The sequence below is a fragment of the Paroedura picta genome, chromosome 8 (assembly GCF_049243985.1).
Source record: "Paroedura picta isolate Pp20150507F chromosome 8, Ppicta_v3.0, whole genome shotgun sequence".
NCBI classification, from domain to species: Eukaryota; Metazoa; Chordata; class Lepidosauria; order Squamata; family Gekkonidae; genus Paroedura; species Paroedura picta.
The window spans coordinates 78,848,451-78,876,185 of NC_135376.1; the positions used below are offsets into that span (position 1 = coordinate 78,848,451).

General features: G+C 42.2%; 1 protein-coding gene across 5 annotated transcripts in view; it reads left to right on the forward strand.

Moving 5' to 3' along the window:
* Positions 1–27,735, forward strand: part of CDH23 (cadherin related 23) — a 556,038-nt gene that overhangs the window by 200,519 nt on the left and 327,784 nt on the right. For all 5 annotated transcript variants that reach the window (XM_077350525.1, XM_077350522.1, XM_077350524.1 and 2 more), the window contains exons 7-8: positions 2,443–2,637; positions 6,875–7,003. In XM_077350525.1, the coding sequence (XP_077206640.1) occupies positions 2,443–2,637; positions 6,875–7,003 (324 nt within the window). The remainder of the gene's footprint in view (positions 1–2,442; positions 2,638–6,874; positions 7,004–27,735) is intronic.

A 27,735-nucleotide genomic window follows, 5' to 3' on the forward strand; every position in this document is an offset into this window, starting at 1 on the left:
GCAGGGAGTAGACAGTAAATCAAGAGCCTCTTGTGGCGCAGAGTGGTAAGGCAGCAGACATGCAGTCTGAAGCTCTGCCCATGAGGCTGGGAGTTCAATCCCAGAAGCTGGCTGAAGGTTGACTCAGCCTTCCATCCTTCCGAGGTCGGGAAAATGAGTACCCAGCTTGCTGGGGGGTAAATGGCAATGACTGGGGAAGGCACTGGCAAACCACCCCGTATTGAGTCTGCCATGAAAACGCTAGAGGGCATCACCCCAAGGGTCAGACATGACTCTGTGCTTGCACAGGGGATACCTTTACCTTTACCTTTAGACAGTAAATTAGCATATAGCATAATGAAGATGTTTAACAGATTCTAAGACCAAAAAGAAATGACAAGCTGAGTTTATAAGGTTACCATTTGTTTGGGTTAAATTCTGGAAAGGAGGGGGATAGTGAAGATAATAGATATGTCAAGGTTAGAGATTAACAGGCAGATGTATTCTTAATTGTGGAATGCTGAGAGTGATTAACTGAGACCCTGCCATTACATGCCATCTGGCTCCTCTCAAGCATAGAGGCAACTTTACAGCATCTTCTCCTTTGAAGTGGGATGATCAGCTGTGTAATTTACCCCATCCCCAGACCAGAGAACTAAATATCAATCTACCATTCCAAATTACATTACATTCTACTGTTCATTATGATACTTTACAATCTACTGTTCTATTATTCCAAATAACAAATAAAATAAAGAGGATATATGGCCTTTCTGTGAGATTGTTAGAAATGAGGGCTGAATGAGTTGAGTGTATATAGTGAGATAAGAAACCAAGATCCCTGTTGAGTCTTAAATATTCCATTGTTTGGTTGCAAAGGAACTTCAAGAACAGACTGGAAATTGCTGAATTGCAAGTTATTACAACACTCTAAACAATGAAATCCCTAGGACAACCTGTTTGTATCTTCCTTAATCCGCGGTGTATATTTTATCTAAGCTTCCAGTGTTGTAATTTTAAATAGTCTCCAAAGTTCCTTGAGAGATTTGACCCTCCTTACCTTCCAGCTATCTGCTACTTTCTCTTTTTCTTAGTTTGGTATGTGCCTCTCCTTTCTCCCAACTTAAATACTTTGCTCAATATCTTGTATTTTTTTTTACATATGGATGTGGATCCTTATTGCATTCCCTCTGTTTATTCTAGTGACAGTGTGTTAGCTCTAGAATGGTAGTAGTTTGAAATGGCTTCTGTGTGTGAACAAGGACTTACCCAATAACTTTACAATTTATGGTTCATAAGCATAAAAATTCCAGGAAATGAGGAGTGAATCATTCTTGAAACTTAGCATGCCTCAAACTTTTAATATGCAGTAATATTTTATTTGCTGACAGTTCTCACAGTACTTCATAGATATGAAATATGTACAAACTAGCCTCAAAGCCCATTCCTAAGAATGGGCTCCTAAAGGGTCCCCTGGCCATAGCCCCTGGCCAGGCAGCTTAAGGTGGCTTTGGGCCGCAGCTTGCAGCCAAATCAAGTGGCGCGTGCGAGGGCTGGGCAGCTCGTTATCAGGGCTGGTACAGAGCTCCTTAGCAGGCAGTCAGCAGGCCGGGAGGCCCTTGTCAGCAGGCCCAGCATAGCAAGCTTAGAGGACCTCATTAGCAGGCCCTCCACCACAACCCTTTGCCCAGGGCCCTCTCCCCTTACCTGCTGCTGGCTCCAGGCACTGAGGTGTCTGAGAACAAAGAGGCTAGAGTCCAAGGACAGAGGGCGGGAGCCACAGGGACAGGGCCAATCAGGACAAAGCTGGCTGCACCCTGATTGGCCGTATTCCAATTTGGACAGCCGGACATGTCCCACCCCCTAGGCTGTTTCAGAAATATATAGAGGAACAACAATGGATAAGGATTACATACATTCACATGAATTATTGTGTTCTACCTTGATGAAACAATGGAAGATGCCAAAATGTGCCTTTCTTCATGTGTCTGCTTGTTCAGTTGCATGGGATGTACTTTTGATGTGTGTAATGAGCCCAGGTTGCATTTGTAAATAAAGCTGTGTCTTTATTTTTTGTGAAATTTGTTTATGAGAACTAAACATCCAGTTTGTAAACTGGAGCAGGACAGCAGTACTGAAATTAGAATTCTGTCAGTACAAGCGACCAACTGGGAAATGATCAGTGAATAAACAAGCTTTTCTTTAGCGTGTTGTAAGATTTTCAGAAAACATCGGTTTAAAATGTAAATTGCTACCACTATGTAAACACTACTCTGAATATCATAACTATTTTTGTACATTAATGGAACTACTTCATGCCATATATGCACTCCAGAAACTTCAGCTCTTTTCAAAATGTTTCCTATTTAAGCAAGAAAATCATCAACTTTTAAATTGGAAAAAATATTTGGTTGTAGAATAGTGCTTGTGTAAACTTCTTCTTTTTACTGTTGTTATTTCTAGAATACACCAGTGGGAACTCCAATTTTCATAGTGAATGCCACTGATCCAGACCAGGGGGCCGGTGGTAGTGTGCTTTACTCTTTCCAGCCTCCGTCCAACTTCTTTGTAATCGACAGTGGCCGTGGCATTGTGTCAGTCATCCGAGCGCTGGATTATGAAGTCACTCAAGCCTACCAGCTTCAAGTCAATGCGACCGTGAGTATGATGGTTCCTGTTTCTTTTGCCCCTTTTAAAATTGAAAATCTTACATGTAGAACCCCACATGTAATCTCTGGGTTTGAGATTTGGGGGCAGAGACTGAGGGAGGCGGGATCACTCAAACTGATGAGAACAGGATGCTAGCTTTGTTGAGGCTGACTGCCTGCTCCCTAGGCTGAGAAGAGTGGACAGTGAGAGGCCTTTACTGAAAAAAATCATCACTTGATCTGCGGAACTCCACCAATTACTGCCCGGTCTTATATCCAGGGAAAAATGTTTGAACAGGTGGCCATGGATCAACTGCAAGCATTCCTAGAGGAAGCATTGGATCTGGATCCATTCCAGTCCAAATTCTGGGCTTCAGGAAATGGCTCTGCTCGCTGATATGGATGACCTCAGGAGGTAGTTGGACTGAGGTGGGCCAGAACTGCTTGTGTTGTTAGATCTCACAGCAGCAGTTTGCATAGCTGATTATGAGTTTCTAGCTCGTTGCCTTGCCAATATGTGGATATGGGGATCAGCCTTACGAAGGTTGATCTCTTTTCTCCAAGGTCAGGGAGAGGATAGCCATTGGGAAAGAACAGATGCCACAGGGTGTGAGTCTCTCCCCACGGTTATTCAACATCTATATGTGCCATCTTGCACAATTGTTAATGGGTTGTGGTGTTATCAGTATGCAGATGACATCCAGCTCTATCTGTTAATTGGTGGCCAACCAGGCACACTCTCAAACTGTGTACCTGAGAAACTGCCTCTCCAAATATGTTCCACTAAGAGCATTTGGTGAATACAAACTAACTAATAACAAATCCTAACCCGAGAGGCTTTCTCCTTTAGAGCCCTCCCTGCGCCGTCAATACCAGGCATTGAATGTGTTGGCCTCGGATGGGGATCAACCGAGAGCGTGGCCATCTGGCTAGTGTACCGCACGCCCAATGCACCGCCAGACGCCCTGCCAGCCCTGCTAGAGGCGGTGGCAGCCTGGACGCTACAGTTCTCCAGTCTACTAGTCCTGGGGGACTTTAACGTCCATGCTGAGCTACTGTCCTCTAGAACTGGACAGGACCTAGTGTCAACCATGGCAACACTGGGGCTCTCGCAATTTGTTGTTGGCCCCACCCATCAAGCAGGCCACACCCTGGACCTTATTTTCGGCGTAGGTTTGGATGTGGATCTGGTCACAACAACAGCCGTGCCATGGTCAGACCACTATGCTCTAAAGGCTCGGCTAAGGCTTCCACCACCCCCTCAGTTGGGCACCGAGCAAATTTTAGCTCGCCCGCGGAGACTTATGGATCCAATAGGATTCCTGAACGCTCTGCGGGAACCAATGCCTCCCGGCACTTCTCTCAATGGCCTGGTCAGTGACTGGCATGACAGACTGCTGACTGCCATTGATGAGATAGCTCCCTGACGCCCTCTCCGGCCCCGTCTCAAGCGGGCCCCTTGGTACACCGAGGAGCTTCGCGACAAGAAACGGGAACTGAGACGGCTAGAGTGAGTTTGGAGGAAGACTCGGGACGAAGCCTCGAGAACATCTTATAGAATGCAGATGAAAGCCTATGAGATGGCGGTGAAGTCAGTAAAACGCAATTTTTACTCGGCTACCATCGCATCTGCAGACTCACGCCCAGCTCAATTGTTTAAGGTAGTTCGATCCCTCACTGCCCTGATTGAAGGGCAACAAAACAGTAGCCAATTGGACATCAGCTGTGAGGCATTTGCGAGTCATTTTGCAGACAAAATCTCGACACTCCGCCACGATCTCCCTCCAACCTTAGATACAAAAAATGAACTAGAGGCCCCTTGGCCGTCTTTGGAGAAAACTATGAGTAACTTCAGACGACTCACGCTGACCGAAGTGGACAGGATACTAGCGACAACAAGACCAACTACATGCCCACTAGACCCTTGCCAATCCTGGCTCTTAAAAACAGCCGGCATAAGAATAAAGGGCCCCCTCCAGGAGATAATCAACCTATCTCTCACAAAAGGAGAATTCCCGGAGGGTTTGAAAGAGGCTGTGGTACGTCCACTGTTGAAAAAAACATCTCTAAATCCACAAGAGCCTAACAACTACAGGCCCGTCTCGCACCTAGCATTTCTGGGCAAGATGATAGAAAGGGCAGTCGCAAACCAACTGACGGAGTACCTGGAAGAAGCTTCGGTCCTAGACCCATCCCAGTCTGGCTTCCGGCCTGGCCATGGGGTGGAGACAGCGCTAGTCGCCCTGACGGACGACCTCCGTCGCCAGTTGGATCGAGGCGGGTCGGCACTGCTGATATTATTAGACCTCTCAGCGGCGTTCGACACAGTCGATCACGAGCTTCTAGCTTCATCGATGCTGGAATACAAGGGACAGCCCTTCAATGGCTGATCTCCTTCCTTCAGGATCATGGACAGAGGGTTGCAATAGGAGAGAAAACATCAGACCGCCGGCAACTTACTTGTGGAGTCCCACAAGGAGCAGTCCTCTCTCCTATCCTATTTAACATCTTCATGCGCCCTCTCGCACAACTGATACGGAAGTTTGGACTGGGTTGCCACCAATATGCAGATGACACCCAGCTCTTCCTCCTGATGGATGGCCACCCTGACTCTCCCCCAGAAGCATTAGCCAGCTGCCTGGAAGCAGTGACGAGATGGCTCAAGCAGAGTCGTCTGAAGCTCAATCCTTCAAAGACGGAGGTCCTGTGGCTAGGTAGGAAGGGCCCATGCGAGGAAGCGCGCCTGCCTACCCTGGATGGCGTGCAGCTCTCTACGGCTCACTCCGCCAGGAACCTAGGCGTGATTCTGGACGCCTCCCTCACAATGGAGGCCCAGATCACAAAGGTAGCGCGGCTGGCATTCTACCATCTCTGCCAAGCCAAACTACTAGCGCCCTACCTGGCCCCGGAACACCTAGCCACAGTGATCCATGCGACGGTCACCTCTAGACTGGACTTTTGTAACTCGCTCTACGCAGGCCTGCCCTTAGCCCTGACCCGGAAACTACAACTGGTTCAAAATGCAGCAGCCAGGATCCTCACAGCAACACCGTGGAGGTCTCATATCCGGCCTATTCTCCACCAGCTGCAATGGTTACCAGTTGAATTCCGGATCAGACTAAAGGTTCTGGTTATTACCTTCAAGGCCATACGCGGTCAGGGCCCAGTGTACCTGAGGGACCGCCTCCCCGCCTATGCCCCCAAAAGAGCTCTGCGCTCTACTACCACCAACCAGCTAAGGATCCCTGGCCCTAAAGAAGTCCGTCTGGTCTCGACCAGGGCCAGAGCATTCTCTGTTCTGGCCCCTACCTGGTGGAACGAGCTCCCAGAAGAGATCAGGGCCCTGACGGAGCTTAAACAGTTCCGCAGGGCCTGCAAAAAGGAGCTCCTCCACCAGGCATTTGGCTGAGACCAGACGTAATCAACAGCGACCAAGGGCCCCTGCTCCCCCCCCACCCCCCCTCAGAATTCAATAAATAAACCACCCCCCTCAGAATCCCATCAATAAGCCCAGGACCTGTTTGTAGTACTATATTGTTATACCGTTATATTGTGCTGTTATTTTGGTTACAATTATTATCAGTTATACATGTTACAGACTGTTTTATGTATCGTTCTCTGTTATGATGTAAACCGCCCTGAGCCTCCGGGGAGGGCGGTATATAAGTATGATAAAATAAATAAATAAATAAATAAATAAATAAATAAATAAATAAATAAATAAATAAATAAATAAATAAATAAATAAACTTTTTGGTGATTCTTGATCGAAAGAGGTTCAGCTAATCTCAACCAGAACAAGGGCCTTTTTGACTGTGTCTCCAACCCAGTGGCATGAGCTACTAGTGGAGATCTGGACCCTGACAGAACTGTCAAAGTTCCACAGAACCTGTAAAATGTCAGTCTTCCACCAGGCCATGATGGCTTAGAACCATGTGGGCCTCCTTCCTCTCCTCTCCCATAGTCTTCCCCCAGCTCTGCTAACTGAACTGTGAGGGTAGGCAGGAGGTGAAGCATTACTGAAACTGCATTGTGTTTTATTGTGTTTTTATTGTATTTTAATTATGTGATGTTATCAGTGATGTGATGTTTTAACACTGGTTGTCAACCACCCTGAACCGACTTTGGCAGGGATGGGTGGGGGTCTATATTATTAAACAATAAATAAAATACAATACAATAAATGTAGGGCTTTTGTTGTTAATTGTGGTTTTCATTTTTTATTTTCCTCTTCTTATATTTTTAAGGACCAAGATAAAACCAAACCTCTATCTACTCTGGCTAATCTTGCGATCACCATCACAGATGTGCAAGATATGGACCCAATTTTCATCAACCTGCCCTACAGTACAAACATCTATGAGAATTCTCCTCCAGTAAGCATCTTTGCCATGTGTTTTTAAATTACTGTTGGAATTCCCACACAATCCTCATTGAAACCTCTTAGCTTAAGTGCAAGTTAAGAGTTGTCACAGTAACATAAGGGAGATAGAAGGGCAAAGAAAATTAATTTTGTACAGAGCCCTACAGCACTGCATATCAGGAGCCACCTGTTTTATAAACAGGAGAATGTAACATGTTCTTGGTTGGGATCATTGGTAAATCCAATCAAACAGATTCAGATTTGGATCATGTCTGTGGAGACTTGGAAATTAAGTTCCAGTACTGAACTCCCAGTGCCCATTTGATAAAATATCTTCTTAATGGCCATGCTACAGACACAAGGGTTTAGTCTCATAAGTAATGCAGGTCACTGTTTTTTTTAACAAGGTGTGTGCTAACTAAGGGCATTTCCACACCCTTTAAATGTAGTGAAATGCTATTCTGGCCCCTCCATATGATGTTGCCAACATGCAGCATTTGGGCAGTAATGGGCCGGCTACATCCACCATTTAAAATGTTAGTTGGTGAATCCCAAAAAGTGGATTCATCAACCTATGTAGCTCTGGCTAATAGAGAGCAACCAGCAAGCAACCAGGATAGAGATGTTATGGAGGCTAAAACATGCAAAAGGTGCCTGCCTCATCCTGCCCTCACACCCACCTCCCTCTCCTGGGGATTGGAACATCTTTTTAAAACTGTCTGACATTCTAGAGCAATGAATAGGCAGACAAGCATGCAGGCAATGCCAGAAATACTTTTTTCCCAACATTGTAGCACAAAGCATGCCTCTGTAAAGCTCCCACCCAAAATCAGGAATTAGATTATTTTTTAAAATAATTTTCAAGACTCATTATTCAATAAGGAGTAGCATTCAAAAAGTGCTATGCATGTATGATTAGATGCATAGGCATAGCAACAGAGAAGTATGCATTAAAAAAAAATTACCGGGCATCGTGGGACCTTTAAAGCATGGCGAAAGGGGATTGGCTGCCTTGCTTGATTGATAGGTGGAAGAGAGTTGCCCTCTTCCACCATTTCAAGCAGGGGATGTGGAGGGTGAGAAGTGTGATAAGGCAGCAGAGAAGAGTGAGACTTCAAAAAGGTGAGGAGGGGCTGGGAGGTGTGATTATATTTAGCATTACACCATTCAGCTGGCATATTTTTACAGATGTGCAGAAATGCCCTAAGTGACAGGCCTGATGCATGAAGTGCACTGTGCTATAATTGCAATTGTTAATGTAAGTTTGTGTCCTCTCCCTATTAGGGGATGTTTTAGGTATTTAACCAGTAAAGCATTTGATCATAGCTTAAAATGGTTTAAAGTAGTTGGAGGAGAGTGAAGCCACTGATTAATACAAATAGATGAAAAAACTGCACATACTTTGTTGCAGACTTTAAGTTAAATCTCTTCTTCTCACCAAACAGTATATGCAGGAGAGAATGGGGAAAATCGTGTTTAGTGTGTTAATAAGAAGTGGGTAAAGAAGAATGATGTGATGTTACGGAAGTGGAAATCCCCGCTAGTTTCTAAGACTGAATGACCTTGTATGCATAAAAAGAATATCTCTCAAATTAAATGACAACAGAGCAATGCCCAGAACTTATTGGTCCTTTTGTAACAATTAATGGCAGAAGAGAAAATTACACGGGACCAAAAGACAATCTAGAAAGGGTTGGCTATCTTAATTTATCCATTTGAACCTGATCTGTACAAAAGAATTCATATGAGAAGCAGTATTCTTATCAAATGTATCACATTTGTCTTTCTTAGAAAATGTTAACGTGCATCTCTTTTACACTGACTATTTCCATATCATGTTCGCTGTTGTTATGCAGGTATAAAACAGGTAAATGTTCAGGGAAGGTCCTCTGACTGACAGATTAAGACTGAACATGGCATGCATTTTGCTCTGGGGAATTGCTTGAGAAGTCAATAAACAGCATACATAAAACTACTTGAGCACACTGACATTTGCCTCTTGTTGTTCTCAACCTGACCAAAAAAAAAAACAAAACTTGTCAAAACATCCGTCATGAATTATTATCCTTATCTTTCTTTCCTCTCAGTGTGCTTTGAATACTTCCATGCCTCTGGGGTATTAGCTTGCATCTCTAGCTAGGGCACTTTGCAGTCTAATTGTCTCCGTGTTTCTACAACTACTGGACAGATGTAAAACAAATTTGGAAACACTAATGAATAATTACACTTGATTTATAGGTCTTTATTCCCACTTGTCTCAATCTAGAAGTGATCCTCTCTTTTAAATGCACCAATTAAATGGTTTGAGAATTGTGTCCTGTCCATTTTTGGTTCTCAGCGTATTGTGTGAAGGTAAACTATTATCTTGTCATGGACAGGTCACTGCCTCGAGAGGCTTACAGGTAAAGTGGCTTTCAGATTGCAGGGGTGGGGATCCCGTTTAATTGGTCTGCTCTCAGGGGCTTATTCATTCCTGATTGCTTTGGAAGAGTTTCCTACTAATATGGCATGCAATTCTGCCTAAGATCTAGTCAGTCTTCAGAAAAAAGAGATGGCACTGTTAGTGGATATAATAGCTCCTAAGTATCCTCTCTCACTGCCTCGAGTTTGGTCAGCTTTCTGGTGCAGCTGGAAGGCTGGAGCCATAGAGCATCAATGGAGAAAGTCACGAGTCTGCCTGAGTTTTCTTTTAAGCTTATGCTATGGTGCCTGTGATGACAAAGCACATTTCCCCACTGCCATTGTCACCACACAGCGCTGTCCAGTGGACATGAGTGATCATAATGAATTCTCAAGCATTTCTCAAGCACTTCTCATAATGAATTCTCAAGCAGCTTCCTGTGGTAGTTTTTAAAGCTCATAGCTGACAAAATAGTTTATTTCTACTCCATGGATGCCGTAAATGTATCTCTACCTGGTACATTTGCTTGTGTACGTTTCTGTTTAAATGTCTGTGGAAGCTTGCAGGATACTTGTGGGGTTGTGGCCTACTCCGTGTTTGTTCAGCTGTTACCCTTCCTGGCTAATGGCTTGCCAAGGGTAGGGGGAGACATGCTGACTCTAGAAGGTAGTTAATGGCTCACTGAAAAAGGGAACAGCCCTGATTGCCTTCAAAGAGGCTGCTGTTATATTCTTCCAGAAAGAGGTCTCCTTGGACCCAGATGATTATCCTGTCAACTAGTTGTGAGCCTCTTCCTTTCTGAATAACACACTTGAGTGGTTGTTGGACAGGTGCCTGGAATAAGTAATAGGCTGGATGAGGGCTAATAAACTGAAGTTCAATCCAAAGTAAAGCAGAGTTCTCTTGATAGCTTTTAGTTGACTCACTTTTAGTTAGATCCAGTGGAAGGTTTCCTTAGACAGAATGAGGTTTCATTTTTGCTAATTTCTCATTCTTGGTGTAATCCCCCCTCCCCTCATACCGTTCCTGTGGATCTATTGTATCCCCCAGGAGTAACATTTAGAAACATTTTAAGGTGCAGCAAAAGGGAGGAGGTGGGGAATATTCACTCCAGTAATAGAAATCTCATCCAGCCAGTAGAAATTTCTGTTTGGCTGGTGCTGGATACATTTGTACTCCACAAATGTGTAGATTCCTGCAGAAAGGCCAGACTATGGAAGCCCTAGACAGTATCTGTGGAATGATATGTGTTTTACCAACAGGTGCATCTGCTACATTTTCTTTTGATCAGACCATTATTCCAGTGCTCTGGCAATGTCCAGATCAGATTACCGTAATTCATTATAACTAAAACTGCATTTGAAGATCATTTAAAAACTTAATTTGTTTCAAAATATGTCAGTTTATTAATGGGGCTCTGGCATGCTGAATGGATTTTGCTGGTTTTAAAAGATCTGCACTGGCTTTCAGCTTGTTTCTTGATATAGGGCTACTTCTGCCTTATAAAGCTCTTAAGCAGCCTCAGACCATCATCTTTAACAGTTTCATCAAAATAATAATCTGAGCCCTTGCTTTCATTTCTTTTAGAGGTGAAATGGAAATGGAGGGAAGAGGGTTTTTTTTTAATTATGGGATATCATTCATGTGGCGCAGAGTGGTAAGGCAGCAGACATGTTGTCTAACTCTGACCATGAGACTGGGAGTTCGATCCCAGCAGCTGTCTCAAGGTTGACTCAGCCTTCCATCCTTCCGAGGTCAGTAAAATGAGTACCCAGCTTGCTGGGAGGTAAATGGTAATGACTGGGGAAGGCACTGGCAAACCACCCCGTATTGAGTCTGCCATGATAACGCTAGAGGGCATCACCCCAAGGGTCAGACATGACTCTGTGCTTGCACAGGGGATACCTTTACCTTTACCTTATTCATGGAATATGCATATGTGATATACTGTTTATGTGTGAAACTATTTTATTCTTTCTCATTGTCTCTCTGCATCATGCTGGTAGGACTCAAGCATGGACAGATTCTAATTAGAGAAAATTGTAGAGCTAACTTGAAAGGATTCTTAGCACTGTGAGTACAGGATAGGAACATATATGCTGAGAGAAGGTGGAGCTGTCGTTTCAGTTCTGTCTCAGTTGCTGCAGCTATCATTTTCTGTAAGCTAGACCTTCTTTTAAAAAAGTAAAATGGATACATGGCAAAGTTAAGATTTAGGTTTTTTTAAAGTTATTTTCTCACTCCTACTTTCAGAAAGCCAGAGGGTCCTCTCTTGTGGGTTTCTGCCTGTCCCCAGGCACTTCTGCCTAATTACTTCCTACCTTGCCCCCATTAATTGTTATGGCACAAAAGACCACTTTCAACATTGTGTTACTTGTGGAGGCAAACTGCAAACTACTGATGAGTGCCTTTTGTGATTAAAATGTACCAAGAAGGCATGCAGAAATCAACTCATTTTCTTTCACCCTTTCTTGTTTGAACAGTCTTTGTGGGCACTGATAGATTTCTTAGCACTGAACATACCCTCAGCACCAGGTTAAAAATTTGGATGCTGCCTATGTGTAATTAAAGAAATATCAATTAATATTAATTAATTGATTGATTGCATTTAAACAAAAATTTATTGAAATTGTTCTATATGTCTACACTATAATCTTAACATCGTGCCCTGTGCTAGGAATCTGGGAGTGATCTTAGACACTTCCCTTATTATGGAGGAGCAGGTCACGAGAGTAGCACACCTGGTGTTTTTCCATCTTTGCCAGGTGAGGTTATTAGTGCCCTATTTGTCCCTGGAACTCCTGGACACAGTGATTCATGCAACTGTCACTTCCACGATTGACTTCTGTAACTTGCTCTACACGGGCCTTCCCTTGTCCTTGACCCAGAAATTGCAGCTGGTACAAAATGCAGCAGCTAGGGTCCTCACTGGAACATCTTGGAGGGCCCACATCCAGCTGGTGCTGAGGCAGCTGAATTAGTTGCCAGTCACAGCCGGGATCAAGTTCAAGGTTTTGTTTATAACTTTCAAGGCCCTTTGTGGTCTGGCTCCCACATATCTGAGGGACTGCCTTTTGCTTTATGCACCCCACAGGGACCTGCATTCTGTAGGTACTAACCTTTTGGTGATTTCTGGTCCACGGGAGGTTCACCTGGCCTTGACCAGGGCCACGGCTTTTCAGTCCTGGCCTCGACATGGTGGAATGAGCTCTCAGAAGAGCTGAGGGGACTGCAGGAGTTTTTGTGGTTCCACGGGGCCTGTAAAATGGAGTTCTTCTGCCAGGTCTTTGGCTGAGGTCAGGGCATGGGAGATCGAGGCTCCCCCCCACCCCTCCACACAACTCAATAGCTAACAACTAAGAACTACACAAAGAACCATGTTAAGATCAATTGGCCCCCATGGGAATCTGAGCCCTGAGATGCTGGACTGAGGTGGGGGGGGGACACAGGAATATCTTGGAGTGGTTGGGATTTTGCTTTCTCATCACCAGAGCATACTGTTAACTATGATTTACAGTTTTAATGTGTTAGGGTTTTACTTTTTAATTGTTACCTACCACAAGACAATTTTCTAGAGCACTGGGTAAAAAAAAACAATAAATAAATACACATTTTTAGTGTTGCCTAAAATTTTCCAATTTTTTCATTTACATTTGGACTGTGAAAAATTTCACTTTAAGAAGTCTTTTACTAATTCTAAAAGAGAAAATATCTTGTAAGAGTTTTTTTCAATACTCTCTCAAATGTTCTAGTTTTTTTTTTAATTGGAATAACTGAAAAACAGTCCTTAAGGAGAAAAAAATCTTCAGATGTCCCACCACCAACAACAACAACATGACTATCATGGTGATAGTCCATGTTTCAAAAATGTGGAAACCTTACCAACTCTGATTACTCTGGCAGGGCTGTAGAACACTCCCTGACACTGATAGTCTCAGATTTTAAGACAACCCCCCTTCTGAGGACCTCAGTGCCTACCCAGTAAAATTGTGGCTGATACCCTGAATCTTGAAATTCATCACTTGATTCTATCATTTTTGGATGCTGCATCCACTGCACCTGTAGCTCTGTTTATGCTACTTCTTGCTTTACAGGTTGTCAAGAACACTTGCCATCTCAGTGACTCCAACTAAAATTCAGCAAACCTCCTCCTCTTCTTTCTTTATGCATCCCACATCCAAATCCATTATTTTGGAGGCTGCATTGTAAAAGAACGAGCAGAAAATCATTGTTGTCAGCCATTCAGTCGTGTCCCACTCTTTGCGCTTTCATGGCACAGCTGTTGCCTCAGTCCATGATCCCTCTCTGCCTGCCTCCCTGGTGCCCATTTTGATCATGTCTAACCACTGGCACATAGGTTCTACTTCTTCACAACCTTAAGTCTTAAAATAGCCAGTTATGTGGCATGCATATCATAGGGACAACACCTCTCTGAGCAAAGATATTCTTGTTACTGGACCATCTCCCACAAGCCAAGAATTCCTTGGCCAGTTCCTTTAAAGAGAAGGTTCTCAAGCTATTATAAAAAACTGTATACATTATTCCACAAATTGTGGAGTCAGATCTCCAGTGAGAGCTATTGCTCTGCACCAACACACTTGGAGTCACATACGTCCCCTTCAAGGGATGTTTCAACTCTAAAATGAACAATGCTCTGAAAAGAGAGCAGGAACACAGATCCACTGTCCCTCCATGGGCCTAGCATCAGTACCCCAACCGTCTTGACAGCATCCCTATCAGTGTCCATTTAGGACCATACCTTTACACCCTCTTCTGATAATCTTCTTGCTGCATCAATACTCTTTACTCTTGGAAGATGCGCTCAAAGTCATAATTGATATCACAGCACTCTGGGATGGCTGTGTCCCAAACACATATCCATCATCCTTTCCTTTTCTTAAAGACTGTTACACAACCATTTGACAGAATGGGAGCATACCACAGACTTTATTACTTTACTATGCCCATGGGTGGAAGGTGGTGAGGGGGCAGTGTTCCTTACAGATCTCAGATGACCTAACATACACAACAAAAAGTTTTTGCATGGTTCCTTTGTGCACTGTTTTTTTAAAATTAACAATGACATACAATTTGCACCACAAATTTCTATTTAAGAATTTGCCCCCAGCATAACAAGGTACTATGTTTCAACATGGGGCCTTTCTCTAGCTCCATGCATCTTCACCAAATGCATGGCAAATGTGGCTGTGCATCTGCAAATAATGGGAAAACATGTCTGCCCCTACATAGATGCAGACACACAGATTTGCACATATGCAGATTTTTGGAAACACAATTCCCTTACGTAGATGACTGTTAGTCAGAGAGAGGTTCAGTACAGCCTTTCTCCAAGAACTTTGCATTGTCCTTCATCTCTTTTCTTAACTTGTCCTCAGGATAAATGCTTTGAACCCAAACCTTTTGCAGACTCGCCACATCTAGTTCATAAGTGCTGTAACCAACTCCATATTAGGCTGTCTTTATCTTCCTATGGACAGAGCATGTCCCATCTCCTTTCTGACTCTTCATCTAATCAGACAGCCTTTATGATGAGACTTTGTTCCACATAAATGTCCTGGAGCTTGTTGCTATCTATAACATCTTCCATCTTTTCCTTCCCTCCTCCAGATATGTACCAACAATGTCATATCAATATTAACAAGCCAGGGGAATACCATCTATGGCATTTTGTTGTCTGGCACATGACCTTTGGCACTACTGTCATCATAGTGATACATGTTCCAGGCATTCAGAGTTCAGATGCTTTAAGCAGAGCAGGCTTCTCAGTGTTCTCACAAGTGTTCACTGCACACTACAAGTCTTCATAGATTGTTCAGACATTGGGACCATCCATAATTCAAGATGTTTGATTTGCAGACCAAATGCAAGAAGAAGAAGAGGAGGAGGAGCTAAATTTTTGTACCTCAATTTTTGCTACCTGAAAGAGTCTCAAAGCGGCTTACAGTCATGTATCCTTCCTCTTCCCACAGCAGACACCCTGTGAGGTAGGCGGGGCTGAGAGAATTGTGACTGGCCCAAGATGAGGGAATCAAACCTGGTTCTCCAGGTTAGTGACCGTTGCTCTTACCCACTACACCAAGTACACAGTCCGTTGCAGCAAAAAGGACAGAGACAACCAGTCTCAGGGAAATGCATTTATGCTGTTCTGGAACAAACACTTTGCTCTCTCCTCCCAAAGGAAACTGTCAAGATTTTACAAAATCATACTAACGGCATTCTCGCCTTTCCTTTTTGATTACACCAAGCATGGTTTCCATCCCTTCTGAGATTTCTTAAGCATCTCCACCATTGCCTGCTCTACTTTATCCTGGATTATTATTGTGAGACATGGCACTAGCCATCTTCTCCCTGTTTATACAGTTAGCAGCAGTTTCTAAACATTAACACTGCTTTGGCAGGTGTTAAGTCTTCTATCCATCAATCATAAAATAGTTTTTCAGAGGTTTAAGGAAGTTTTTTTTTTTTTTTATAATGATTTTTTTTATTTTCATAAAGATAGAAATATAGTCATCATTTGAGAATATACGACCCCACATTGACTCCACAGTGATATAAACTTTTGCCCAAAACTCTAAGAGCCATGAGTCTAAGAGCCATCCACATTTCCACTACATTAAAAAAAAAAAAAAGCCTGTTTAGATATACAAAAGAAAAGTTATTATTAATCAACTTACTTGAGAGATCGTAGACCTCACATTAACTGCTTGATACAATCTGAGAGCTATCCTAGCAGATATTTCTAGGTTTGAGTTAGATGCTTAACATTAAACATTTCTTATAGCACAGTATTAGTTTTGGCCCTGTATCAATACCCTGATAAAGGGAGAGGAAAGTAGGGCTTTGCCTTAAAGATATACAAAGAAAAAAAATTACAAAAGGATTTCATAATTTCTCCTTATCCTTAATACAGATACATCTACAAACCATTTATACTTGGCCCATTCTAAGAGCCATCCTGACAGGTATAAGTTGAGAGCTTTGCATTTTCTACAGATCAATATGAGCTTTGGCCCTATAACAATACACCAATAAAAAAAATAATAAGAGGGGAAAGCCCCATTTTATATTTCCAACGCTAACGATTATATTACCTATATGCCTACTAAGAAAAAGAAACAGGAGAGAAAAAAGGCACTGCTTCCCCTTTTTCATAAAAATAGCAATATAGGATACAGTATATGTTGTTAATACAGAGAATAATAAGATTTCCAGGTTTAGATTAAATGCTTAACATTAAACATAGAACAATATAAGCTTTCAGTCTTCTATAGCTTCTCCTTATCCTTGGTTCTAATACATCTACAAAACAATTTTTGCTTGACCCATTCTAAGAACCATCCTCAGTGTAGGCTTTAGTCCTAGGACAATTCACTAATAGAAGAAAGAAAAAATAAGGGGGGAGAACCCCATTTTACATTTTCAGCACTAATGATTATATTACCTATATGCCTATAAAAGAAAAGAGACAAAAAAAAAAAAAACAAGAGCGAAAGAGACACTGCTTCCCCTTTTTCATAAAAATGGAAATATAGAATACGGTATAACATTAAACATAAAACAATATGAGCTTTCGGTCTTCTTAAGGGGGTCTCATCTCGAGGCTTGCTACATCTTGTCGTTCCCGTAAAATTATATTCTGTCCCATTGGCCTTTGGCGTAGAAAGTGCAGTTGTACTCTTTCCCGCAAAATATGCATCGATAAATCTTGAGGCCGTTGCACCTCCTGGACTCCAGTATCAATACAATTTTTTCCCCAGAGAGATCCTTTAAATCGGTTACTTTCACTGCAGATCCATATTTCTTTTGATTGATTTTTGTACACTCTTGCTTTGAGATGGCTGTATGTCTTTTTAAAAAGGGTGTCCTTATCTGGGCTGCAGAACTCCGGCATCCCATTTTCCGTCTCCAGAATTTCAGATTTCTCTTCTACTGTTGGTTTTCCACCTTGTTTAGAGCTGTCATCAGCCACTGTTATTGATCCATTATTCCTGTTAAAGACGTCTTCCTTGGCATCTTGGATCTTCTTGAAGATATGAATTTCAGATTTCTCTTCTGCTGTTGGTTTTCCACCTTGTTTAAAGCTGTCATCAGTCACTGTTATTGATCCATCATTCCTATTGAAGACTTCTTCCTTGCCATCTTGGATCTCCTTGGAGATATTTTTGATCAATCCATCTAAGAATACTTTGTAATCTTGGGTTTGTATCTCTATTAGATGAGCCAATCTTTTTAACATAGACATGATTTTGACTTTAAAAAAACCCGGCCCCAAACAATTTTACAAGTGGCCAGTAGAGGTCCTCTGTTTTATCCTCTAATGTTCCGGCACAGGCATGTGACGTATTGAAGCCGGTTAAGGCAGGGATTCTCGTACTGGCACAAAGTTCTCGTGAGATTTTCACATTCACTGCTCTTATCTCTATCTCCGAAAACCAAAACAATTACAATAAGAGCTTTTGCCAATTAATTCGAGTTGATTTGAATCCTTCTTCTGCTTAGTTAGGAGAATTAGCCTGCCTCTTAACGAGGTGGCTTCAGGCAGAGCAGAGTAAGAGGAGGGGGGAAACAAAGGGCTTTGATGCAGGAAGAGAGACGGAGAAAAAAAAAGCGAGAGATACTTGCAGTAAATGATGTTTTGGAACTCAGCCGAAGTCCTCCCCTCAGTTCAAAGCGTTCATTTGTGGTAAATCATCATGTAGGGTTGAAGCAGATACTTTAAGATTAAAGAAAGAAAAGAAAGTCCGAGGTAGAAAATGGCAGTCGTCCTCTGGACCTGGAACGCTGACAGCCTATAATCCAGGGAGATATACTCCCTAAAGGATTGGAGACGGCCCCAAGAACTTCCTGGGTAGAAAGGTGAGGTGAGGTTTGCGTACCCCTCCTCTTTTCTGCCAATTGCTTGCACAATTGACCCCTGTCAGGCTTCAGAGATAGCAGAGCAGATGCCCTGCCACCCTCTCAGGACGACATCTTTAGCCACACCCCAGAGGTTTAAGGAAGTTTTGTCCTCCGTTTCTAAAGGTTCGCCCCATTTGGGAACCTTCAGCTAGCTGTGAGTCAATTAATGAAACATCCATTAATGAACCATTCACTTCCTTCAACATCCATTTATTGTTGCTGAAAATAGCAACTACTGGTCATTTCACAAGTTAATTTTGTGCCACAGATCTTCCATATCTCCAGTTGAACTCTGACATGGTGACTATGTACTGATCTCACAATTCTTCCCAGGGGTCAACTCCTACCTCAAAGTACTGCTGGTATTCTTCAAAAACTCTTCCTTCAAAGAAGAAAGAATGGTGCTTGCCCTCGATGGGCATTAGGGCCTCAACATCTGTCTAGATGGAACATCTCTGTTTTGTAAGGATCCCATTTTTTTCATATGCCATAGTGGCAAGAAGAAACTTAACACATAAGCTGGTAGCTGTATTCATGCATTTCACTTTAGCCAAATAATCATTGTTGGAATACTCTACAGATTGCTCTACTAGGGCAGTGGCAAGTTCTATGGAATTAGCTCAAGGCCTATCAGTCCCAGAGGTCTGCAAGGCAGCAACCTGGTCACAACTCTTGTCCTTTGTATGTCAGTGTGCTTTGAACATTCAATCCTAGAACAATGTGCCTTTTGGTCAAGCCGTACTAAACATTTTGTGCCAGTAAAACTCACCATAGGGATGTGCAAACATCTGCCAGTTTGGCTGGTGTTCTGTTTGCTGCTTGCAAATTAAGACCTCTTTGTGACATTCACTTTGTTAATTCATTGACCTTCCCATGGGTGTTTGGCAGTAATTTCACTGTATCCTTTGCAACCATGCAGTGTAGCACAACTGGTTCTTTATCCATATACATTCTCACATAGTCTGAGTTCTACTACTGCCCCATCCTTGCTGTATAACTGCCCTGCCCAGCAAGCAATTGTTTAAATAAACAATTAGATCACACACAAATCTTATAAATCAGCCACCAGTAAATGTTACATTTTAATAAAATCCTACCCTTTGGTGTTCATCTAATACTTGATAATTTTAATAACTGAATTATACCAATAAAGATATTTGCTTGTTGGTTCATTTTTAGACCAGGCTTTCTCAACATGGGTTTCATGAAACTCTAGTGTTTCATGATGGCCCTGGAAGGGGTTCCTGAATGGGTAGGAGTTAATTGTTTAAATATTTTTTAAAAATTTGGGTGAGATGATCATATATGGTCATGTCAACCTTCCCCCCCCCCCACCAAAATTGTCAATAATAGGCCGGGAGGGGGTAGAAAGGAGAGGGCCACTGGGTAGGTATGTACACAGCTATGCTTCCCAACCATATTTTGGGGGATCATGCCACTTCTGGGGTTTCTCAAAGTATGAAGAATGTTTCAGGAGGTTCTCAACAGTAAAAAAGTTGAGAAAGGCTTATCTGTGTAGTCCTTAGTGGCTGCTGATCCATTTAAATGGGCACCATCTTTGCACATGGATAGAAACATAATGCAAACCCATTCAACAAGCACTGGTCACTGCTTAGCATGAACTGAACATACAGGGTGATTAGCTCACATCTGATTGCCACTTTCAAACAAAGTAAAGTCAACCATCAAACAAGTTGTCCACAAAATTTGCAGTATCCCTACTCACTTATTCTTGTCTCTAGGTATGTCAGCTTTCCAGTCTTCAATGTGCTGCAGAAAGACCACAAAAAAGAAGAGCTTGCTTAACAGTAACTGATATTCTTCAAGAGGGTCATCTGTACAGTCACATGACCCATCAACCTAGGTGCATCTAGCGAAGAACAACTGAGCAGGATATGTGTCTCCACCTTCTCTGGGCATAAGCATTGCCATCTGGTGCTCCCAGTGTGTGTGGAGCTAGCAGCAAAAAAAATATTTTAAGCTTAGGTCTAGAAATTTCTCTGATTCATATCTGGGCACACTTGATTCCCACCAGCGTGGCTGCAAGCATGACTTCTTGAAGAATCTCAGTTACAAGTAAGCAACCTGCTCTTTTTCTCTGCATTAGCAGTAACAAGTCTCTCTTGTTACTGCTAATGTTAATAACTTTTAGTCTGTTGCTTGTTTTGTTCTTTATATTGTTCTTAGGCGGTTGGGTTGGAAAGACAAGATATAAATATTTTCGATAAAGCATGTTATATATACATGCATCTGGCAGACATCATAACCACACATGTGCCAATAAAACTTTTTTCCTGCCCTTTACATACCTACGATTGTGCTGAATAAAATGTTGCCATATATATAAAAACTCACGTTGAATGTGAGTGAGAAGTGCTAGCATGTTGTCATCAATAGATTTTCCAAGCAGAGATCTGAAGAAGTATTGTATTTTTAATGTGTTAATGATTATTTGTTCTTGCTGCATACATGGCTCTCACCTACATGGAAGATACTGTCATTTGTGTTGATTTCAGAGTACATACAAAACTTAAGAAAGAGAGTGTTTTGGTCTTCTCTTTACACCTGTCTCTGTAGTGCATACTTTTTATGTTTCTATCTCTGTATCAAGTAGGAGCAGCTAATCTAAAATTGTATACATTACCTAATAAAATCCTCTTTTGGGGATTATTGCATCAAATTTTAATTTCCTCACTTGACTAACAGCATGTCATCCAGCTGTCAGTGAAGAGCCGACAGAAGAAAAAAAGAAGTGGATAAACTGCAGCAAATTACTGCAAGCAGATCCCTATCAGGACTTTGACTGGAATTAAGGAGTGCGAAATAGGATTTCTTGCCTCCAGAATCTGCCGTGGCGGCTTTCCAAAACACCCTTCTATTCCCTCTCGTCCAGCTCCTCCTACTGTGACACGGAGCTCCAGTTTGCCTTTCAAGTCCTTAATCCTGTAATAGAAAGAGAAAAATGAAAGGGGGAAAAAAAGAGTGCTACAGTTACATTTTTATAGAACCAGAATATTATGGAATAACTCAAAAGCACTTTTCTTGTAACCTTCTAGACTCTTTTCCCCACCCCTTAAGCACATTACATTAGTAGGTAAAATGGGGAGGAAAAAAATGGAAGCCACTGCATGCTATTTCTTCTTTAAAAGGGTGGACAGCTTGAGTGAGCTCTACAGGATATGGCTCAGGGTACTATAATTGCATAAACCAATGTTCAAGCACGCATACTATGCCTGCGCAAATTCTAGGAAAGTTTAGCCACCTATGTTCAGCAGACTAAGGCTAAGGACAGTCAACAGGTTTGAAATGTACACAATTGGCTCACCATTGTTCACGTATGCTCAGGTATTTCTTTTGCCATGCTGTCTTCTGTGACCAAATAGGTTTGGTAGCTTTTCTAAGTTTCACAAAAACCCTTTAGGCTAGGGTTCCCAACTTTGGGTTGGAAAATACCTGGAGATTTTGGGGTGGAGTCTGAGGAGTGTGGGGTTTGGGGAGGAACTTCAGCAGTGTATATCATAGAGTCCTCCTTTTGAAATGGCCATCTTCTCAAGGTGTAGTGATCCCTGTCACCTGGAGATCAGCTGTAACAGAAGATTTCCAGCCAGCACCTGGAGGTTGACAGTCCTCCTATTGCTCCTAGAAAATAGCAGAACAGAAGAAAAACAAAACCAAGAATCACTGTTGTATATTTTTAAATTTCCACTTCCAGTTTTTTGTCTGTCTCCAAGATGATTAATCCTTTCACTCTCCAGAGATAAGGACTTGTCATCTTCTTCAGTTGAATAAGCAGAGATGAGCAAGGCAGATATGTGAGTTGTCAATAATGGGCTAAGTAGATTTGGGGTTTCAGTTTTCATCCATCAGATTATTTAAACAAACTCATGATCTTGCTGCTCTGTGGAACTAGTGGAACTTTCTTTAAAAAAGATGTGCGCATAGTCATCTTGATCTCACCTATTTCTAAATACTTATGAAGATACAATGTGAAGATCAGAAAAGTAATGGATTTATCTCAACAAGATGATACCTGAGCTGCGGAGCCAATGGAGGGGGAGGCTTTCCATGGGTGGTGCACAATGTTTACATTGTGAAAATGCACTTGAGACTTTAAATTCACGAAGCAGTCTCTCTTTAATGAAGTCATGTTTGCAGCCTTTCTGTATCTTATACCTAGAAGATTACACGGCCACCCTCATATGTTGCCATCTCATGTTAGTTCAGGGTAGAGGTCCATCCTTGGTGTAGTGGTTAGGAGCGCGGACTTCTAATCTGGCAATCCGGGTTTGATTCCCCACTCCCACATGCAGCCAACTGGGTGACCTGGGCTTGCCACAGCCCTGATAAAGCTGTTCTGACTGAGCAGGAATATCAGGGCTCCCACAGCCTCACCTACCTCACAGGGTGTCTGTTGTAAGGAGAGGAAAGGGAAGGCGATTGTAAGACACTTTGAGACTCCTTCGGGTAGAGAAAAGTGGCATATAAGAACCAACTCTTCTTCTTCTTTTCTTGATGGTTATTTGTGAGAGGAGGTTAGCCCTCTGGTTGAAACACTCCTGATAGGTATGAGAAAAGAAGCATTCCCTCTGCTGCTTTTCTGTTTCAGATAAAGAGGGCCCAAAGGAAAGAGAGCCTGTCCCTCCAACATCATGGTAGAGCTGCTATGCTGTTGGTATCATCCCTGCTGAGAGCCAGACATTTGTTTTCACACTTCCTTCCTTCAGCTCCTCCTTTAAACACACGCACACACATGCCGCTGCTTCTTTCATTTTTTTTTAAGTTAGTTCATGCTGTCTGCCCCAGAGGCTCAATACCTCTCAGTTAATTCCTCCTTATAATATCTTTAGGCTCCCTGGGAATGCTTTATTAGGAGCTCAAGGTTTTATTAAAAATGGATCTATGTACATCCTCCCTCTCTCCCAAAAAAGGATAATGTGAAATTTCTTTTTTATTTTATTCCTCCCCCCCCCCACAAAAAAAAACTTATATTATCCAAGCAAGGATAATGCCATGTTTTTCCATTTGTACTTTGTGAGGGGAAGATTTTGCCTCACTGCACTGTTGCTGATGAGCCCTTAGTCCTTCTGACGGGGCAAGTAAATTGCATGAATATACAGAATGCTCTCTGAACAATACTTGCAATCACCTGGTTTGAGAATCCCCCCTTCCCCCCCCCCAAAAAAAGCAAAACTCAGGGTACACATGAAGGCCTCACATGAGTACCATTAAAGTACATTAAGTCATGTTTATGATGAAGTGGTGAAAACAAATGTGCTCTTTCTCTACTTTCTGTGCTCTTCTTCTGTTTTCAGGTAGTGTGGAAATAGGGACCTCTCATTAGGAGATGATTTTTGGGAGTTCTCTCTTCCCCAACAGGAGAAATGCATATGTTTCATACCTTTAACCGAGTGGAAACCAGTACACACAATCTGCCACCACTTATAAATGTAAGCCACATTTGACATGAAGGGAGCTTGTACAATTTCAGGTGGCCAATTCACTTGGAAATGGAGGGAGTTTTGAGTTATTTTATGACTCCCCGAATTTCGATAGATTTTGATCAAATAAAATATTTATCCTTGATTTCTCAATCCGGGATTATTAGAGTGCCTGGCAAGAATTTTAAAACACAGTACCAACAATTAAATATCAAATGAAAATTATCAAAGATGTATAACAATACTAAAGGAAAATGGACTGGTAGTATGTATCAGACATTTTGTATCATGAGAAAAGGATCACTATTGAACAGGATTCAAAGTCCTCCTTAAAAAACTAGTTCCAGAAGTTAGCCCACTTGGTTCGCAGTAGAACTGCTAGATCTCAGTCCAGGAGCACTTGAGAGACCAACCAACAAGATTTTCACAGTATGAGCTTTCAAGAGTCGAAGCTCAGAACTTTCAGCTCTCAGAAACTCATGCCCTGAAACTCCTGTTGGTCTCTGCTACTGACTCAGATCTTGATGTTCTTAAAAAACCCTATGTTTCCATTGCTTGTAGGAAAGGCAGAAATGTATATCCCCATAAACACACAAGCAATCAATGGAGCTTGTGCAGTACTGGGGTTTTATACTTCATCCTGCAAATTCTAGTTAATAACTTAACTGTTGCAGCTTTTAAACACTGTTTAAAGTGAGCTCTACATAAAATGCATTACATGGATTGAGAGCAAAACTGGCCTCCTTACACAGAAATCAGCAAGGAAATAACATCTATATGCCAGGTATCTACCTCAGCCCAGCACTTTCTCCCTCCCTCCTGTTGGGGAGAGGGTGGCAACTTGTTGGATTTTAATGTAATTTAAAGATAATTTTAATAATTTAAAGTTTTAATTATGTAAATGTCTTAACTCATTGTACTAATATGTCATGAGCTGCCCTGAGCCTTCAGGGAAGGGCGGCATAAAAATGTGATTAAAAAAATAAATACAGTAATCAACTCTGGATGTTATGAAATGCTTTAGCTTATCAGGTTTTTCCCAAGCATATCAGTCTTGAAAAACTCTCTCCTGGCCGCTGTGTGGTCTGACCATCCAGCTGTAATGATGGACCCTGGTGCACCCACCCGTTGTGAATCTAATTCGTACTGTGAACTGATGATCTCATATTGCAGGGCCCAAAATCTAAAATTACCAACATCAGTAACTTGATGAGATCTCCAATGTTCTTGACTAAGTAGAGCCAACACAGTAACGAAACATTTTAACTAGAAAACTATGGCTTAGTGTTATATGAAGAAACTTATGCACGTCTGTCTCACCCTTTCTTCTTTCTTCATGCACTGTGAATCTCTCTTTGCAGTTCGGTTTATAGGCAAATTAATTGCCCATTGCATCAGAACTACTGGCTTATGTTTACCATCCAAATCAGAATAGCAAACTGTAATCAAACTGTGGTCTGATTGATTGATTGATTGATTGATTGATTGATTGATTGATTGATTGATTGATTGATTGCCAGAGTCACACAGAGTAAGCATATCAAAATATAAAATACATACATTGATATAATAGGTAGGCAGACCAATTCTCCTAACTACTAATATCTAAAATTTTAATCTACTCAATTGCAGCTAGGGACATTTCAAAGAACTCCATCATATCACCCTGGAAAGCATGATGCTCACATTCCTGTGACTGGGGGAAAATAGTTTGGTGGGCTGCATTGCAATCACATTCAGGATGTAGTATTTTGCTCCATTTAAATAACAGGTCTGCTCAACTAACAAAACATTCATATTCTATGAGGCATCTTTTATTATTTGGCAAACCAAATCCTGTGGGCCTCATGTTGGTTATGGATATTGGGTGGAACTGATTACATCCATGTTAACAACAACTAGGTCCCTAGATAAAAGTTTTGTGATTGCACAATTTGTGCAGATCTTATCACTGGGTGTTGGGATCTTAGTCTGGATAGGCCTGTGTCAGCCATGTCTTTGTGGATGGGCAAACTCTCTGTTTTCAGTGATCTTTTTATATTAATGAAAAAGAGTACCTTGTCTTTAGAATCATAGAATGATAGAATCATAGAATCATAGAGTTGGAAGGGGCCATACAGGCCATCTAGCCCAACCCCCTGCTCAACGCAGGATTAGCCCTAAGCATCCTAAAGCATCCAAGAAAAGTGTGTATCCAACCTTTGCTTGAAGACTTCCAGTGAGGGGGAGCTCACCACCTCCTTAGGCAGCCTATTCCACTGCTGAACTACTCTGACTGTGAAAAACTTTTTCCTGATATCTAGCCTATATCGTTGTACTTGAAGTTTAAACCCATTACTGCGTGTCCTCTCCTCTGCAGCCAGCAGAAACAGCATCCTGCCCTCCTCCAAGTGACAACCTTTCAAATACTTAAAGAGGGCTATCATGTCCCCTCTCAACCTCCTTTTCTCCAGGCTGAACATTCCCAAGTCCCTCAACCTATCTTCATAGGGCTTGGTCCCTTGGCCCCAGATCATCTTCGTCGCTCTCCTCTGTACCCTTTCAATTTTATCGATGTCCTTCTTGAAGTGAGGCCTCCAGAACTGCACACAGTACTCCAGGTGTGGTCTGACCAGTACCGTATACAATGGGACTATGACGTCTTGTGATTTTGATGTGATGCCTCTGTTGATACAGCCCAAAATGGCATTTGCCTTTTTTACCGCTGCATCACACTGCCTGCTCATGTTTAGTTTACAATCCACAAGTACCCCAAGGTCTCGTTCACACACAGTGCTACCTAGAAGCGTATCCCCCATCCAGTAGGCATGCTTTTCATTTTTCTGACCCAGATGCAGAACTTTACACTTATCTTTATTAAATTGCATCTTGTTCTCATTTGCCCATTTTTCCATTGTGTTCAGATCTCGTTGAACTCTGTCTCTATCTTCCGGAGTATTTGCCAGTCCTCCCAATTTGGTGTCATCTGCAAACTTGATGAGTAGTCCCTCCACCCCCTCATCTAGATCATTAATAAATATGTTAAAAAGTACCGGGCCGAGCACCGAGCCCTGAGGTACCCCGCTACTCACCTCTCTCCAGTCTGATGAAACACCATTGACAACAACTCTTTGAGTGCGGTTCTCTAACCGATTCCCTATCCACCTAAATATCTGAAAATCCAGATTGCAGTCCTTCAACTTTGCATCAGAACATCATGGGGAACCTTGTCAAAAGCTTTACTAAAATCCAAGTAAATGACATCAACCGAATTTCCCCGATCCAGCAAACCTGTTACTTGGTCAAAAAAAGAAACTAGGTTGGTCTGGCAGGACCTGTTGGAGACAAATCCATGCTGACTTCCTTGGATCACAGAGATGTGGGGCAGTGATGTGGCACACCATCGATAGCCACATAGGTAAGAGTGGGTTTAATACATCCACAGATGATTCTCATTCTTGTATTGATTTAGATTTGAGGTTTGTGGACATGGGAATTATTGAGCCAGACTGAAGCACCATATTCCATGGTACTATATACCAACCCCAAAGCTGAGCACTTAAGTGTTGTAGCATACAGACCCCAAGTTGTACCACATAATTTTGGGAGAATGTAGTTTCAGTTGTGTATTTTCACTGCTACGTTGGTAAGATGGTGTTTATAGCTCAAGGTTCTATCCAGTATAATGCCAAAGTACTTAAGTGTATTACTGTGTGCAAGTCAGATGCCACTAAGGTAGACAGTTCACAGTTGGCAATATTGTTATTGGGATGGAAATAGCAACATTCTGTTTTTCTTGGACTTAGGATAAGCAGCCATTTACAATAATAGCCAAAATTATGAAGTTCCTAGACAGTATTTCTTCAGTACTTTCATTGATTTGTGCCTTACTGCAATCACCATGTTATTGGCATAAGCAAACGTCCTGGATATCATCACAGGAACATGAGAGATGATAGACTGGAAAGGACAGGAGTGAAGACTGAACCCTGGGGTAGGCCATTATTT